We start from the raw sequence: 15,160 nt of genomic DNA on the forward strand, positions 1-15,160 counted from the left end.
GACTTCCACAACACGTACTTCCAGTTGTGTGATTTCTCCTCCGCCATTGTTTCCTGTTGCTGGTGCAAAATGCATTCTGGGATATTTGGCTGTCCCAAGTACAGACAAGTCACCTCCGATGCATCCCGGGTAAAATGGGCAGAGCGAGCCACATCCGGGCATTAGGGCCGTGCTTGGCTCGATGTGAACTTTGAATTGGAACAGTACTTGGGCTGAGACTGATGACGTTTCAGTACAGAGAAGTACGCATGTTGAGAAACTTGTTGGAAATCCTCTTTATGGGCTGTTGCATCTCCTGTCCACCTGTTGTGATAGTTTTAATGTCGGCACACAGACAACATGCCATCTCATCACTTCGACTTTCTATCTCATAATTTCGACCATGGGGATATTTTTATTTTCACATCTAACTTTAAATTTTTGTAAAAAAAAAAAAAAAAAAAAAATTTTTTTTTTTTTTTTTTGCTGGCGGATTCGCGGGCCACATAAAATGCCGTGGCGGGCCGGGTCCGGCCCGCGGGCCGTATGTTTGACACCCCTGGTTTAGACCATGCGATTGTCATACAAGCATAAAGTTATGCAGTATTTATTACTGTAACTTAGTTTTCTTTTTGCGTTTAACATGTAGCCTACATCAATCTGACAGTGGTGTTTCACCAAAGTGGCAAAAACATGATAAATGTTGCTGTTTTGCATATAATCCACACTGTAAACAGTGTCATTTTGCTTTTGACAGAAGCCATTTCACTGAATGGTGCACATTATGTTTTACATGATATGTAAAACATAATGTAAAAAACATATGTAAAACATATTATGTTTTACATGTATTACAGATGTCCACCAGTAAAATAAGCAACTCAGTCATTTTACTGTTAGTTTAAACTCCTTGGTCACTTTGTTAGGTACTAGATAATCGAATACAATCCACTACAACAGCTCAGATATCAATGTTTAGTTTTTGTAAAAAAACTTTCACAGAGGTGTTGATTCAACTATGTGTTTATTATTGACTGAAGTTTGCAGTGCTGTACATGCATGCATCTATGCATGAAGCCATTCATTCACACATCGACACACACTTACGGAATCAAACACATATTCATATCCTTTAACCCAGACCTTATTTCACTTTAAATGAGAAGAACAGTTATTTATGTATTTCTATGTATTATTTATAATCCATCCCGTTGAATTTGAAAACTGAGAATAATAATGTGTTAAAATATAATTGATGTGTACTTTATTTGATTTGACAGTTGTTGACTACACAGAGACGTTCTTACTACTATTATGCTTCTTGAATATATTTATATATATATGGCAGTAAATAGCGCGAGCTAGATATTATTGTAATGTTTCGGACCTTTGCCCGAGGAGATTTTCTCGATCTGAACCTTTTGGAATTTTAGTTGAATACCCCTGGTTTATACCAATTTTATGATGAGCAAGGCATAAAATTCTATTTTTATTTCCAAAGTTGTAAATATGTAGAATATCTATACAGCGATGTCAAATTGAAGAAAACAAAATAGCATGCGAGGGCAATAGAGGTTACTCTCCTCAGCTCATACTAGAAGTATTTTAACTGCAAAACAAATCATAAAACAGCCAAACAAACATGGTTAAACACACTTGTGTTTTAAGTATTATAGTCATATTCATTAAACATAAAAAAAACCTATATGTAAGAGATATTTTGAGGTACACTATGGCCAGGTAATACACATTGCAAACGGGTTATACGAATATATTAAATATTACAAGACTTCCTTTCTTCATTTATACTGTTTTTGGGAGCGGCTGGTTTACTCTCTTTTAAGGAGTGCTGCATGCCTGATGAAGCATCCATCAATTTCCGTAAGATGATTAACCTACGCTGAGCCTCGCTTGCCACAAATAAACACATGATGGTTATTTCAAACAGACACAGCTCATCTTCCATACATGTCACACTGAGGCGGCTACAATCAACTTTGATTACCACATTCGAATTTTAATAACTAATGTTTAAAAACAGAAACCAGATAATGGCCGGTTGTCATTCTGAGTGAATGAGTTCATCAGGCCTCAAACATATGGGACAACTGTGCAAAAGTGTACCATGGCTGTCGCCTCATGGGACCATAACAGTGATAATGCAGCATGATCAACGCCTGTATGCCCATGTAATCATGTTTAGAGGAGAATTTGGGCTAATGCACCATGACAAGATGATGACTCTGCACTTGCAGTCTCCCATTACAGTCATGTTTTTTGTTTGTTTGCTTGCTGGAAAGGAACTCTCTCTCTATCTATCTCTGTCTGTCTGTCTGTCTGTCTGTCTGTCTGTCTGTCTGTCTGTCTGTCTGTCTGTCTGTCTGTCTGTCTGTCTGTCTGTCTGTCTATCTATCTATCTATATATATATATATATATATGTATGAAGTCAAATTGTTCTTCTTATCTTTCAGTGAAGACAACAATAAAGGAGAAACGCACTTCAGAAGAAAGCAAACTTGAAAATGGAAACTTGACAGATATGTCCTTGGGTCAATCGAAACAGAAGACAGATCTACTTTGCTCTTGTCATTTGCGTCACGCACGCAGTCCTAATAAGCACCAAATGTAATCTTTGCATATTTTGTGTTTTTTATTTATCCTGATTTTCCTTCTCTCTTTTAAAGTAGCATTTAAAGACGCCAGCAACTTGCTATTCAAGTGTGTAAATAGATCGAGAGGGGGGAGGATTGCAAACAGTTATTTATGAGACAGTGTGGGATTGGCTACCATTTTGTACTTTAGATTATAAAGACAGATTTTTTTTATCAAACATCCCCTCAGTCCTTGGAAAGAATGTACACCCCACCAAAGCAGGACCATCGTACTTGTATAAGGATAATACAATGGGTGAGAGCACCGTATGAAGGACTATGAAAACCTCAGGATGCTCTTTCTGGATTGTTTTTTAAATATGTCAAAAGACTTGGAAAAGCACAAATCATAAAATCAATGTGTATAATGCCAAAACATCGATATGTCCTCTGGGCTGCTTAACCTCATTCAGTCATGCAATCAGTTAAAGTGAAAACTAAATATCAAAGTAAACTAATCAGCTCCTTTTTGGGGATGACGGTGTGCATTTATTGTCAAATCAACTGGGCCGTGAGAGGCTGTATCCTCTGAGTTGAGCAGCAACAAACCGACGGAAGCTGTCCTTGGTGCTGAATGGTGGTTTGTTACACAGATGAAAACTAATAGAGCTGTCCAAGGTGCTGAAAGCGTGACTGGACTCGACTCAGGCCTGCGGCTCATTTAGGTTTCTAAATAGATGTGTATGGCATAAAGGGACACTCACACACTCACACACACACACACACACACACACACACACACACACACACACACACACACACACACACACACACACACACACACACACACACACACACACACACACACACACACACACACACACACACACACACACACACATCCACCTGGAATTATTTGTGTAATTACTTATAGGGGAGTTTCTTTGAAAAAGTGTACTCCAAAAAGTAATTTTGGGTGTACTTGCTCCTCATTAGTCTGCAACAATCCTAAGGACCCCAGGATGTCACTTAATTAAGAAATTGTGTCACATTATTTAGCTTACTTTCACCATTTTGACATATATGTTAAAAATATGAAATATGAACACCACCTGAAACCTAAGAGGGGTCATGGATATTGGGGCATAACGTGCCTTGTTCTTTTTGAGTGTCCGGCTTTCAGTAGTTCTACCTTTTATTCTGAGAGATCCCGTGGATAAATATAGATCTACTACAGTTACTCCAAAAGGGTCTGTGTGTTTCTATTTTGAGGACACAGGTACACAGCAGGTGAAAGAGGATACTAGAGTAGAGAGAGGATACTGTTAAAATAGTCCACTGATGTTTGCTTTCCCTCCATGGCAATGCATATGACCTGAATTCACATGATTGGAGGAGTGTATTCCTAATAAGTGAATGCTGTTAAAAAGCTTATATATTTATATATTACTGCTATATGTAGCAGTAAAAAATGAAACCACCATTTATTGTCTGTAGCACCAAGCTAATTCTTTTTTTTTATCGTAGTCAGTGCAGCCCTGCTTCCGCTTGGTGAAAGCACGCATGTGTTGATCCGTGCTGCAGCAACGTGCATCAGTTCCTGTCTGACCCCAGTGTTAATCTGCATTCAGGCTGAGTCTCTTCTGTTGTTTTTTTTCAGCTGCTCGACATTAGAGGAGCATATTACGGGGGTTCGCAGTCTGTGGCAGTTTTTTAGGGCCCTGTTGGATTTACGATTCGCCAACAGACGCAAAAAAAAAAAAAAAAAAGCAAGCGACGCGAAATCAAGCTTTCTGCTCGCATCGATTTTGTTTGGACTGATTTCCCTTTACCGCACGTCCGCATCGGGTCTAGGTTTGCAGACCCGCTACCGCTAACGTGCGTAATGTATCGTAGAGAGGAAACACAGTAAATAGACGGAGACGTCCATCTGCAATAAAGAGGAAACGAAGATGGTGATGATGGCTTCACCGAATTTTGCCTCCAAATGCTCGACAGCAATGGCGAAGCCTTCCCTTCCCCTGAAGCTGTTTCTCTGGGTGTTTATTGTCGTTAATCTTCCTACAAGGTAAGCCATCGATGCCGTCATATGTCCTCTCTAAACCGTGATTCTATGTCGGCTTTTTTGGTTTGCGTGTGCCTTATTTTAACAACACGCAATTCTGCGGCGCCTCCCATCTCCTGCCAACACAAGCCTGCTTTTAGTGCGATCCTGGCCGATTAGGTAGCTGAGAGGAATCAGATTTTATTAGAAAAACCAAGGCATGTTGCGCGTATATCACATCTTTAATCGTCTTTCTATATGGGAGTGTGATAGACATTTTTTTTAGATACCTACAGTGGCACATGCATCGCATTACTGGGGGATTCTTTTTTTTTTCTTCACAGAAGACAAAAGCGACGAACAGCTACAGTCTGACTTAAATATTCGGCTGTAGGAACCTGATGATTTAATACCGTGCAGTTAAACATGTCTATTAACAGGCCAGCATCTCTCACAATATGTCCAGCGTTAGAAATAGCATAGTGCAGGCTAATTAGCTTGAAGCTAAGGCTACATATAGTCCCTGCTAAGCTGTCTTCAAGGATCAAGTATATTCTAAGAGCCAGAGCCTGGTTATTAAACGCAGGTGTCGGATGTGGCAGTAACTCGAAAAGCTTTATGCAAACAGTCATTTGTAATAAAGACAACTTGAGTATGAATGAGGGTATGTTTCATCTCAAAAAAAAAACAAAAAAGCATTTCAAAATGGCAGACATTCACACAGAGAATACAAGTGTAAAGGCACAATAAGGACAAGGATAACACATATGGAGTCATCCTTGTCTTGAACACACACGCACACGCATACAGACAAAGGACTGCCATTTCAGCTTGAACTGAGGTGCAGATTTGAGTTCGTTGAGAGAAGCTGTTTGGTCTTCCCTGTCAAGACATTATTCCTGGTGTGCTAAGATGAGAGAAGTCAAGAGGAAGGATGACAAGGCTCCTCGCTTCGCTTTCGTCTTTTTGTGCTGCTGGAGGGCGAAAAATGGAGGCAGATAAATCAGATGATGTTCAATCACCGTCATGCTGATCGCAACCTCAATGCTCCCTGTGCCCAGGCTTCATTGTCAGGCCTGTGCAGTTTTTTAATTCTATGCACAAGTAGTGTTCACGATGGGCTTGAGTTACCGCGACACCTTGCCCAATTGAATTACACCATCAATTGATATATATATATATGTGCAGATTATGGATTTTATAAGTTGTGCACGTGTGATTGACACATAATGAACTGGGATGTGGCAGTTTGGTGCTTCTTTGATAATCATACCAAGGCCAAATGAGAGATCTATAGGTGAACACCTGGACAAATGTAATATATGGCTCAAAGCTAGTTACCCCTATATCACAGCAAGATGTGTTCTCTTTCAAATAGTTCATATACAAGTCCTGTGTACTGTATAGTTATTAAAAGACAGCTAATTGCTCGGTAATTTGAATCAGACGCTATTTGTGATTCATGTATGAGAACTCTTACATAAGGAATCTCTCAAGGCCTCAGGCATGCTTTCAGTAATCTATGCTACTTTGTGACTCATTGACAGTTACTATGTGTAGTGATGTCTAATTACATCACCATACATGGACCCCAATGCGCAGTCCTCCCTCCTGTAAAAGTAGAAGATATGTATCAACAAATGTTTTGGCATATTGTTCCTTCAGTCAATAATTAGGCTCCAGGTCTGCTAGGAGATTTAGCAAAACCTCACAGTATGGCCATCGCAGGAGGAAGTGATGTCAGAGTGAGGAAGTGCTTTGCTCAGGTTTTCTATTATGCCGAGTCATGTTTCCTGTTTGGTAAACTCACCTCCAGCATTTTAGGTTGCAGATGAAATGCATTACATAATCATAGTTTGGGACCCACTGCAATTTATTTTTGTATTCATTTTGTATTTTCTGTTTTTAACTGTTTTCCAACCATAACTGTACCAGAACTTATTTTAATACTAATGTATATTTCACATGGATCAACAAGAGCCTCTATTATTCTGATGGACACGGACAATAAATATATACGTACATGTAACATTACAGTAAATCAGATGTCAGGATTGTCATTTAAAATTCCAATAAGACATGCCAGTTTTTATTGGTGTCATTGAAGTCCCATTAACTGTCAATAAATCCCATTTGATACACAACATAATAATGTATACAGCTTCCTCTAATGCCTGACAAATAGTACTTCAGTTCTTATAATCTGACATACTGTATATGAAAAATACAAAGCTTAGTAGGTCGAACAAAGTAGTACTGGTGGTTAACAACATTGTTTTTTTTCCATTTCAAGTGAAGAATAATCCTCAATATGGCATAGTTCCTCTACATCTGTCAGGGTTTATAACATCACTTCAACATATTCCTCTGATGTAAAAATGTTGATGTATTGAGAATTTATCTCTGGCCCTCATCACCTAAAATGTCAATGTTGTACAGCTCATGTCGTTTCAATGCAAGCAATGCAGGAATCCAATCGGGTATCAAAAGCACTACAATGCCAAATGTAGTTGTGGCTTAAGAGAAACATCAACAACAGATAGCTTGCCAGCAACATAACCACCACCACAGTTATCTACAGTTGGCATAATTGTGTGTAAAACAAATAATGACAAAGTAACTTCAATTCGATATTCCATCTTTTTTTGGGGGGGGGGGGGGGTCTGCAGAGTCAGTTTTCTTGCTAAAATGAGTTTGCTAGCAAGAATATGCTATGGACACATAATACATTAAATGAAGATGGCACATGGAATCCTCAGCTGATGAAAATTACTGTAGGTTTGTATTATTTTGAGCTGCTGTAAGTGTAGATACATTGTGACAAATTCCATAACACATTTGGTGCAAATGTAATGCATTTGTAGAATTCCAGTTACCAAAGTCAGTCATACTTGGTTATTAGTAAATACAGTTCCATCGATTTAATTGGGGAAACTACAGTGTATAAGGCTCAATCAAGCACTCACACACTGCTTCTTGTCACCACTTGGAAAGGGTTGAGGTGTATAATGTTGACAAACATAATGACTATCTTATGTATTTACTTCTTAAATGTGTTTGCACCACATGAAACCTGAAGAAGGGTCATGGATATTGGGGCATAACGTGCCTTGGTCTTTCTGAGTGTCCTATCTAAAGTATTTTCACTTTGGCTTTCACTAGTTCTACCTTTTTATTCTAAGATATCCCGTGGATAACTATAGATCTACTACAGTTACTCCAAAAGGGTCTGTGTGTTTCTATTTTAAGGACACAGGTACGCAGCAGGTGAAAGAGGATACGAGAGTAGAGAGAGGATACTGTTAAAAACTAGTCCACTGATGTTTGCTTTCCCTCCATAATAATGTATATGGCCTGAATTCACATGATTGGAGGAGTTTATTACTCATCAGTCAATGTTGTATTGGAATTTGACTCACTGTATCGTCAATCATGTGAACCTCCAAACAGTTAAGTGATTTAAATAGATTACAAACAGAAATGCCACCCCGCCCTGAATTGGACCCTACTATCACTTCCTCTGATTGACAAGCGTATTAATGTATTAATCCACCAACGTTAGACAGGATCTTAATTACTTATTAATATTTAATGTTGCAGCTGCTGAGTCTTTTTGTCAAACTTCCCATTGAAATTCTCTTTACGGTATTACTGATTGGCCCTTTAACTTGATACACCACATTGGCAACAATACAAATTGGCCTAATCTGGTAGCACTTGTGAGAGGAGGGTTGTGCTGTAGCAACAATGTGCACCAATGTGCACCAATTTCACCTAGGTTGAAAATTAGCATGAGGGTTCACTAGATTTGGTTCCTTCATTTCGGTACTGTTTAAAACGATGGCTCACGGGAACTTCATGTGTATGCTAATGAGGGCCACAGAGCTGTTTCTATAGCTGGTATTGCTGTCATTACCCTACTTAGACCGTCTCATGAATGTGTAAAACTGCAGAAGATGGGGCACTTCACCGCTGCTTTACATGGAACCTGAGATGTAATTTTAATTGAGATATTTTTTGACCGCTCAATATAGAGCCGATGAGAGTGTTCATTGACGACGGCTCTAAATGTGAAGACTGTATGACAATATCAGACTGTCCTCAATGAGAGTTGGTGTGACCGCAACACTTGACACCAGTCTTTCCATCATTACATACGCAGCCGCGAACATGGATATGCATGAAATACAAACACTAATATCGGCACAAAAACGTATAACAGCTCACACACATACATACACACTGGCGCAAACCTCTCTGTGGATCTTCAGGTACCGCATTAGTAGGCAAAACCTCAGATCTGCCTGCAGTGGCAAACACATGGCTCTTCCTTTCATCTATTTGTCTTTGGAGCATTTCCATATGCACAAAGTTACTCTGCGAGATGAATACAGCAACCTTTAAAAAAAAAAAAAAAAAAAAAAAAAAAACCAGACTGTTCAAGTTCTTACACCCTTCTCTGCCCTGTTTATCTACCCATCTATACAACTACACATCTAGTCCGTCAGTGCCAGAGACGGATACTCTCTGGATTTATATTTGATGACATCCAGTAAGGCATATCTAAAAGCATCCACATGAGAAAAAATATTAAGATTTAATGTGTTAGGCACTAGTGTTGTGGTGTAGATGGATGGCACTTAATGGCACTTAATGCAGTCTAAGGAAGAGTGCTGGTCAAAAGATTATTCCTTGCACCCAGCCTAAGAACACGAGAAAGCTATTAAAGCCTCTATCCTTGTGCTTTACCAGTACAACTCTCTTTTTTTCCAGGTCACCATTAATGATTCTTTATTATTTCATTCAGAAGTCTCCTTTAGAGCAATGAGAGGAAAAGCTTTCCTGAATGCTCGCAACTTTTCCCTGTTATGCTGTTGGCTGATTCTCCAAACCCTCTCTTGGAATCTCTCTAGCTCACTATCTATCTATATCTCACTCTATCAATCTATCTATCTATCTATCTATCTATCTATCTATCTATCTATCTATCTATCTATCTATCTCACTCTATCTATATGTCTATCCATCTATCACCTTTCTCTGTCTTGTTTCTGATGCATTGTGTGCCTGTACACATGTGTTAATCATCAGAGTTTTTCGTCATCTGAGGCACAACTTCCATGTAATTGGTGCAGTAGGCCTCTCTTTAATGCGTAGGCATACAGGGAAGATCACACAAATAGTAGCAGAATACTTAGAAGTATTGATTTGAAATAACTGAGACTTGTAGCAGGCCTTAAGTTTTAATATGCTCAGATCAGAAGCACTGCTCCTCCCTGTTCAAGATATGAAGACAAAAGTTATGTCTATACTTTTTTTAACAACACGTTTTTTTTACATTTCAATTTGTCCTTTCAATCTTTTTCAATTGCTTTGACAGTAGTATGACTCAACTAGTGCTTTTACAAACCTCTTGGAGTTGATTTCTTCAACATCATTCACACATCATGTTCATGCTTTTCTGGCTACTCCTCTCTTTCTGTCAGACACACAGCATGCATACACATCTCACCCCTGGCCTTCAGCAGTACACACATTCCCTCTTACTGCAGACAACATCAAGTCTCCTGACACACTATAGTCCTACTAGACAGCAGCATTTTGTTGCCAGCATTAATTAGCCCTAATGCATTGTCATACCTCCATCTTCAGGTCTCAGAGCTAAAAGAAAGATCTTTTGTAACGGAGACCAAACCAATTCAGACATATCATTTACCAAGATCACGCTTGTCTCTGCTAGAACAGGAAACAACATTTATAGCCCAGCCGTGGTGGTATTTGTTGTAGGGGGTCCCTTGAGACATCATTATCCTGAGGTGAGGAAGTAAACTTCGGAAAATTGGCTTGTGTCTCCAGCTCTCACTGAAGCTTGTGGGGCCCTAAAAACCAAGTTACACGTTGATAAACAATTCTGCCGTCAAGTTACCCAACTTTCTAATCTTAGAATTTTTTTCACCAAGTTGGAAATTGAAGGAGAGCTCTTGCTGTTTTTGTTTATAATTGTGGAGGTTGTCGTTCAAACAGTAAAAGTTAATGCAATTCCTTTACATTTCTTTTGTCATGTGAATGAAATAAAGGACATTTTGGGAAGCAGTGGGTAGATTTTGGCTTTTTACTTTTTGCAGGAGTGAAACCTAGCACTTTGAATGCATGTCAAGCTATTAAGACTTACGTTTACTTTTAAGCCTTTACTTGAAGAGATTATCACCTTTTTTTTGGAAACAGTGTCATAGCTCTTTGTCAATCAGTTTGTCACACTAGTCCTTTGTCACATAAGTTTTTGGGGAAAGTTGGCCACCTGGATGATAGCCAACAAACGTCAAAACATCTCACTTTTAAAAAGGGGCCATTATTAAACTCAGTCTTGACAGATGAAGAAATTGACGCATCCTTGTGATGAATCTGTCCAGGTGGGCATTTCATGTTAAGTGTTGGTGACTACCTAACCACATTACTTAAATTAAACATTTGCAAGATCCCTCCATGGGGAAAAGTTAGTACGAGGCTTCCGGCAGGACCAATTTAATGATGAAGGCGATGTGTCACATAGATGAGAGTGGCTCTCAGCTGGCTTGGTGGTGCACAGTGATATGCCCCAATGTATGTTCCATTGAAAATAAACCAAACTGTATAAAACTCAGATAATGAGTTATCTCCTTTTAGATCAGCTAACCGCAGGGCCCCTCAGAGAACATAATTCCCATCAGCAATAAACTCGCTATATATCTATTATATAGCCTCTTAAATTTGCATATATTTACGAGCCTTGTGCCATTTCGGGCTACGATTGCGTTGTGCTTTGGTATTTTCTGCATCTCTTAAGTGTTCTATGTGAGGAACAAGCAAATTACAGTGTATTCACAAGATGGCATTGCTGCAAGAACACACATCTCAGAGTGGAAAAAACCCGATATATCTGGTACTTAAATGAGATAACGACTTTTAACGGGCGGTTGACCAAGACAACATGGATATTTGATTAACACTAACCTTATAGAGTGAAAAATGCATGTTATGTATCACATGTGTTGCACTGAATGTGTACCATAGATAATTCATATATTAATATTACAAAATGATCGCTTCATTTGACTCTTTTTTTTCTGTAACTCTTGTTAGCATTTTTCAGTGGTGCAACTACTTTGTTTCACAAGAAATCCCATCAAACAAAATGGAAAGGGAAGCTTAATCACACATATTTCAGTTTGTCTCTATTGGCTGTAACGTGATGAAGAAAAGCCCTGAAAATATTCCTTCTGACCTCGTCTCTAAGCTCCTAATATGTATTTATAAAGAAAGCAGAGCACGGGGGAAAAAAACACAGCTTGTTCTTCTTTAAAATAAATTATTGATTGAATGCATTCATTTTCTCTCTCTTCCTCGCAGATCCTTCCAGACTGATGAGGATGATGAGGCTACCAACAAGACATGGGTGCTGACTCCCAAAGTGTTCGAGAGTGACGTCACACACATCCTAAACAGCCTACTAGATGGATATGACAACAAGCTCAGACCTGACATCGGAGGTGGGTGCTGATTTCTCACAGATGATTCGATTAGTTGCAGAATCACAAAGAAATACACCCACAAAGCCACAAATTGGGCTGTAACGCCAGCTAGCTCAGTGGTGCTACATGAGCTAGCATTACCGAGGATGGATTCTTCTGAAATGAAAGAAATCAGCCTATAAGGAGCTGTGAACACCTGGGACGTGTTACTTTGCATGGCCTGGCCTGGAATTACTTGATATCCTACCAAAGCCCAAGGATTCAAAATCATGTTATACAAAGAACTTATTTTCCTGACAACAGATACATTTTTGAATGAATCCGATAGCAGCCAGTCAAATTGAACAAACATGAGGGAAAGGTGCGTTTTGATGGCTTCTCACTTTGAGCCTGTGCTGACTGCTGCTTTAGCCAGTTTAAAAAACACATCACCTGATTATATCACCTGTAGGTATCTAGTTAACAATACTGCAGTGAGTTACTGTTTAAAAAGACAAAATTAAACTTGGCTGATTGTCTGAATCCGCAACTAGATTTAGACCCGATAAAATGCTGTCAAACACCAACCCTCGTCACAGGAATAACAAGCCAAGGCACAACAACTCAGATGGCTCTGCAATGTTTATTTGACACGAGTAAATATACGCTTTGAAAAGCATTCATTATTTCTTTAAGTTTACGCTACTATGAACATGGAGGATTGAATATGCACAACATAGAGTTCATTGTTACACCATGCTCGGTAGTACAAGGTGTCCTTTTTTCCGGTGTCCATTCTATGTGTGTGTTTGTGATGTGTGTTGACGGGAATCCGGGCTGACTATAAATAATGTCTACCTCTGACAATGTACTTGCACACATTGCGGTCGGGGTAGCAAGCCTTGTCTTGTCGATGTGAGAAAGAGACAAGTAGCTTACTCCCTACACGTTGACGGACAGCTGGGTAGGGCTCCATTGTCTGCACAAGTGCACGTATATATCCTAAAGTCTGTCACGTCCATCTGCAAGAGCAGAATATACAGCTATTCAGTACCCTTGAATACTTGATGATTCATGGGTCAGTATTCCTGGGAAACTGGTTTAAGTCAGACGCTGTCACGTCCTCGTACAGAATAATAAAGACGTACCACTTCATATGCTCGCAGTGAATTGCTTCGCCATCGACTGTAGGGACACCGGTTGGGGCTGTATTAAAGGAGCAACTGGTAAGAATAGATTTGAATATGACTAATGAATTGTTCAAATGATGGCACAAGATGAAAGCGGCAGAGTAACATGGACGTATACAGTAAATCTGTTACACTGCTTTCATGGTTTTCCCATATACTGTACAAAATGTATGCTGCATATACTGCGACACATTTCATGAAGTGCAGCGTCTTTATTCTAAAAAGACTTCAGAAGTGGGCTTGTGCTTTAAATTGAAGAGCAGCTCAGATCTGCTTTGAGGTGCAGCATCAGCCCAGAGAGCCGCTGCGGCTGGCTGCCGCCGTCTTAACCATCATCTTCAAACGCACTATGATCTTGCTCACTAGTGGCATTCCAGCTGCTGCCAAGTTACACAGCTACAGAGGGGTTATAATTAGCTGGCAATACTGTCATCTGATCCACCAACCAATCAACCAACCAACCATACCAAGGCAAAGCAAAGATTCTCCTCCATTCCTCAAAGCGCTGAAATGCTCTGTATTTAGATTCATTGCTGAATGTGCCACAGCCTCCCTTTGAAGTCCATTGTGATGCTCATTTAATTAGAATGCCTCTGGAGTCTACTGTACATATGAAAAGTGAAGCAAATAGGTCAGAGACATCGAGAGAGAGAGAGAAATCCTTATTTCTTTTAAATCATAATACATCCATGGATGGATAGTGATGGTAAGTCATTGCCTTCTAGGAATGAAAGACATTGCTTCATATAATTGACATATTTAGAGAGCAATGGAGAGGACATGAAGTTGGACAGTGAGTTTAATTAATATGTCTCTAGATGATTGTTCATGCATGGAGCTGCATTTGGTCATTCTTTGAGCTAATTTGATCAGCTAGTATTCACTAGGATGCCCGTGGTGGCTGTGCTGCATGTATTATGTCATCTCAGACAGCCACTTAATGTTCACTGGCAACTTGGAATAATTTATCCTTGGCATCTGTTTTTGCATATATGAAAAACATCCACTTTCCAGTTTGCTGTATAAAATAATACACCTTGCTTTTATTTGTTCATATTTTATTTACGCCATGAATGTACATTTATATGGATTTTGTTTTTACCAATAATCCAGTCGAGGGTTACATATTTCTGCATCACATTTTCAGATTCACAATTCAGATTATGCAAACACAGTGATGTGCACTTGTAGTCATAGCCGGTAGTGGAAGTCAACAACAGTGTATTGTGTGTGTGTGTGTGCGCATGAGTTTGTTATATATATATTATATATATATATATATATATATGTTAGATATGTGTGCAAAGGTGTGAGGGTGCAATGCACATGCACGCGTGCCTGTGTAACCCCCTCTCTGTAACTATCTTTTACTCTCACTCCTGCTCCCATATCTTAACCCAGACTCTCTTCTCAGCCACCGTCCAGTCATCCATGAAGATACGCATTGTAGTGAAGTGCACGTAGTGATCCAGGATGACTTGGAGGGTCTGACAGAGCATGGGTGTCTTGTTTGACACCAAGCTTTCAAGTTTCCTGAGCCAAACTGCTTCTGACGTCTGCCCATCTCACTAAGTGTAGGCAGCAGACACCAAGGTGCAATGCATGGTGGGCGGGGGACAGATGTACACATGCAAGTGTTCAAGCAAAGATACTTGATTTATGCATGAAGATTGCAACATTCAATCGTTTAACAAAGGAAAGAGTAGGACAGCACTCCAATTTTCCTTTTTTTTGATATTGCCACATGGGCACTTCAGGCAAGACACCCTTCTTCAGCATGTATTCTGGCAATTCCCAAACAATACATGCTGGAAAGGGGGCGTCTCGCCCCAAACATCCCTCTGGCAAATATTAGAAAAAGTCAATTT

General features: G+C 39.5%; 1 protein-coding gene across 2 annotated transcripts in view; it reads left to right on the forward strand.

Annotated features, from left to right (window-relative positions):
- Nucleotides 1–4,438: 4,438 nt before the first annotated feature.
- The window catches only part of gabrg2 (gamma-aminobutyric acid type A receptor subunit gamma2), a 36,533-nt gene continuing 25,811 nt past the window's right edge, over nucleotides 4,439–15,160 (forward strand). For both annotated transcript variants that reach the window (XM_079282901.1, XM_079282902.1), the window contains exons 1-2: nucleotides 4,439–4,639; nucleotides 12,002–12,141. In XM_079282901.1, coding sequence (XP_079139027.1) covers nucleotides 4,524–4,639; nucleotides 12,002–12,141 — 256 coding nt within the window. In that variant the 5' untranslated portion in view covers nucleotides 4,439–4,523. The remainder of the gene's footprint in view (nucleotides 4,640–12,001; nucleotides 12,142–15,160) is intronic.

Source organism: Melanostigma gelatinosum (assembly GCF_949748355.1).
Source record: "Melanostigma gelatinosum genome assembly, chromosome: 14".
Lineage (NCBI taxonomy): Eukaryota > Metazoa > Chordata > Actinopteri > Perciformes > Zoarcidae > Melanostigma > Melanostigma gelatinosum.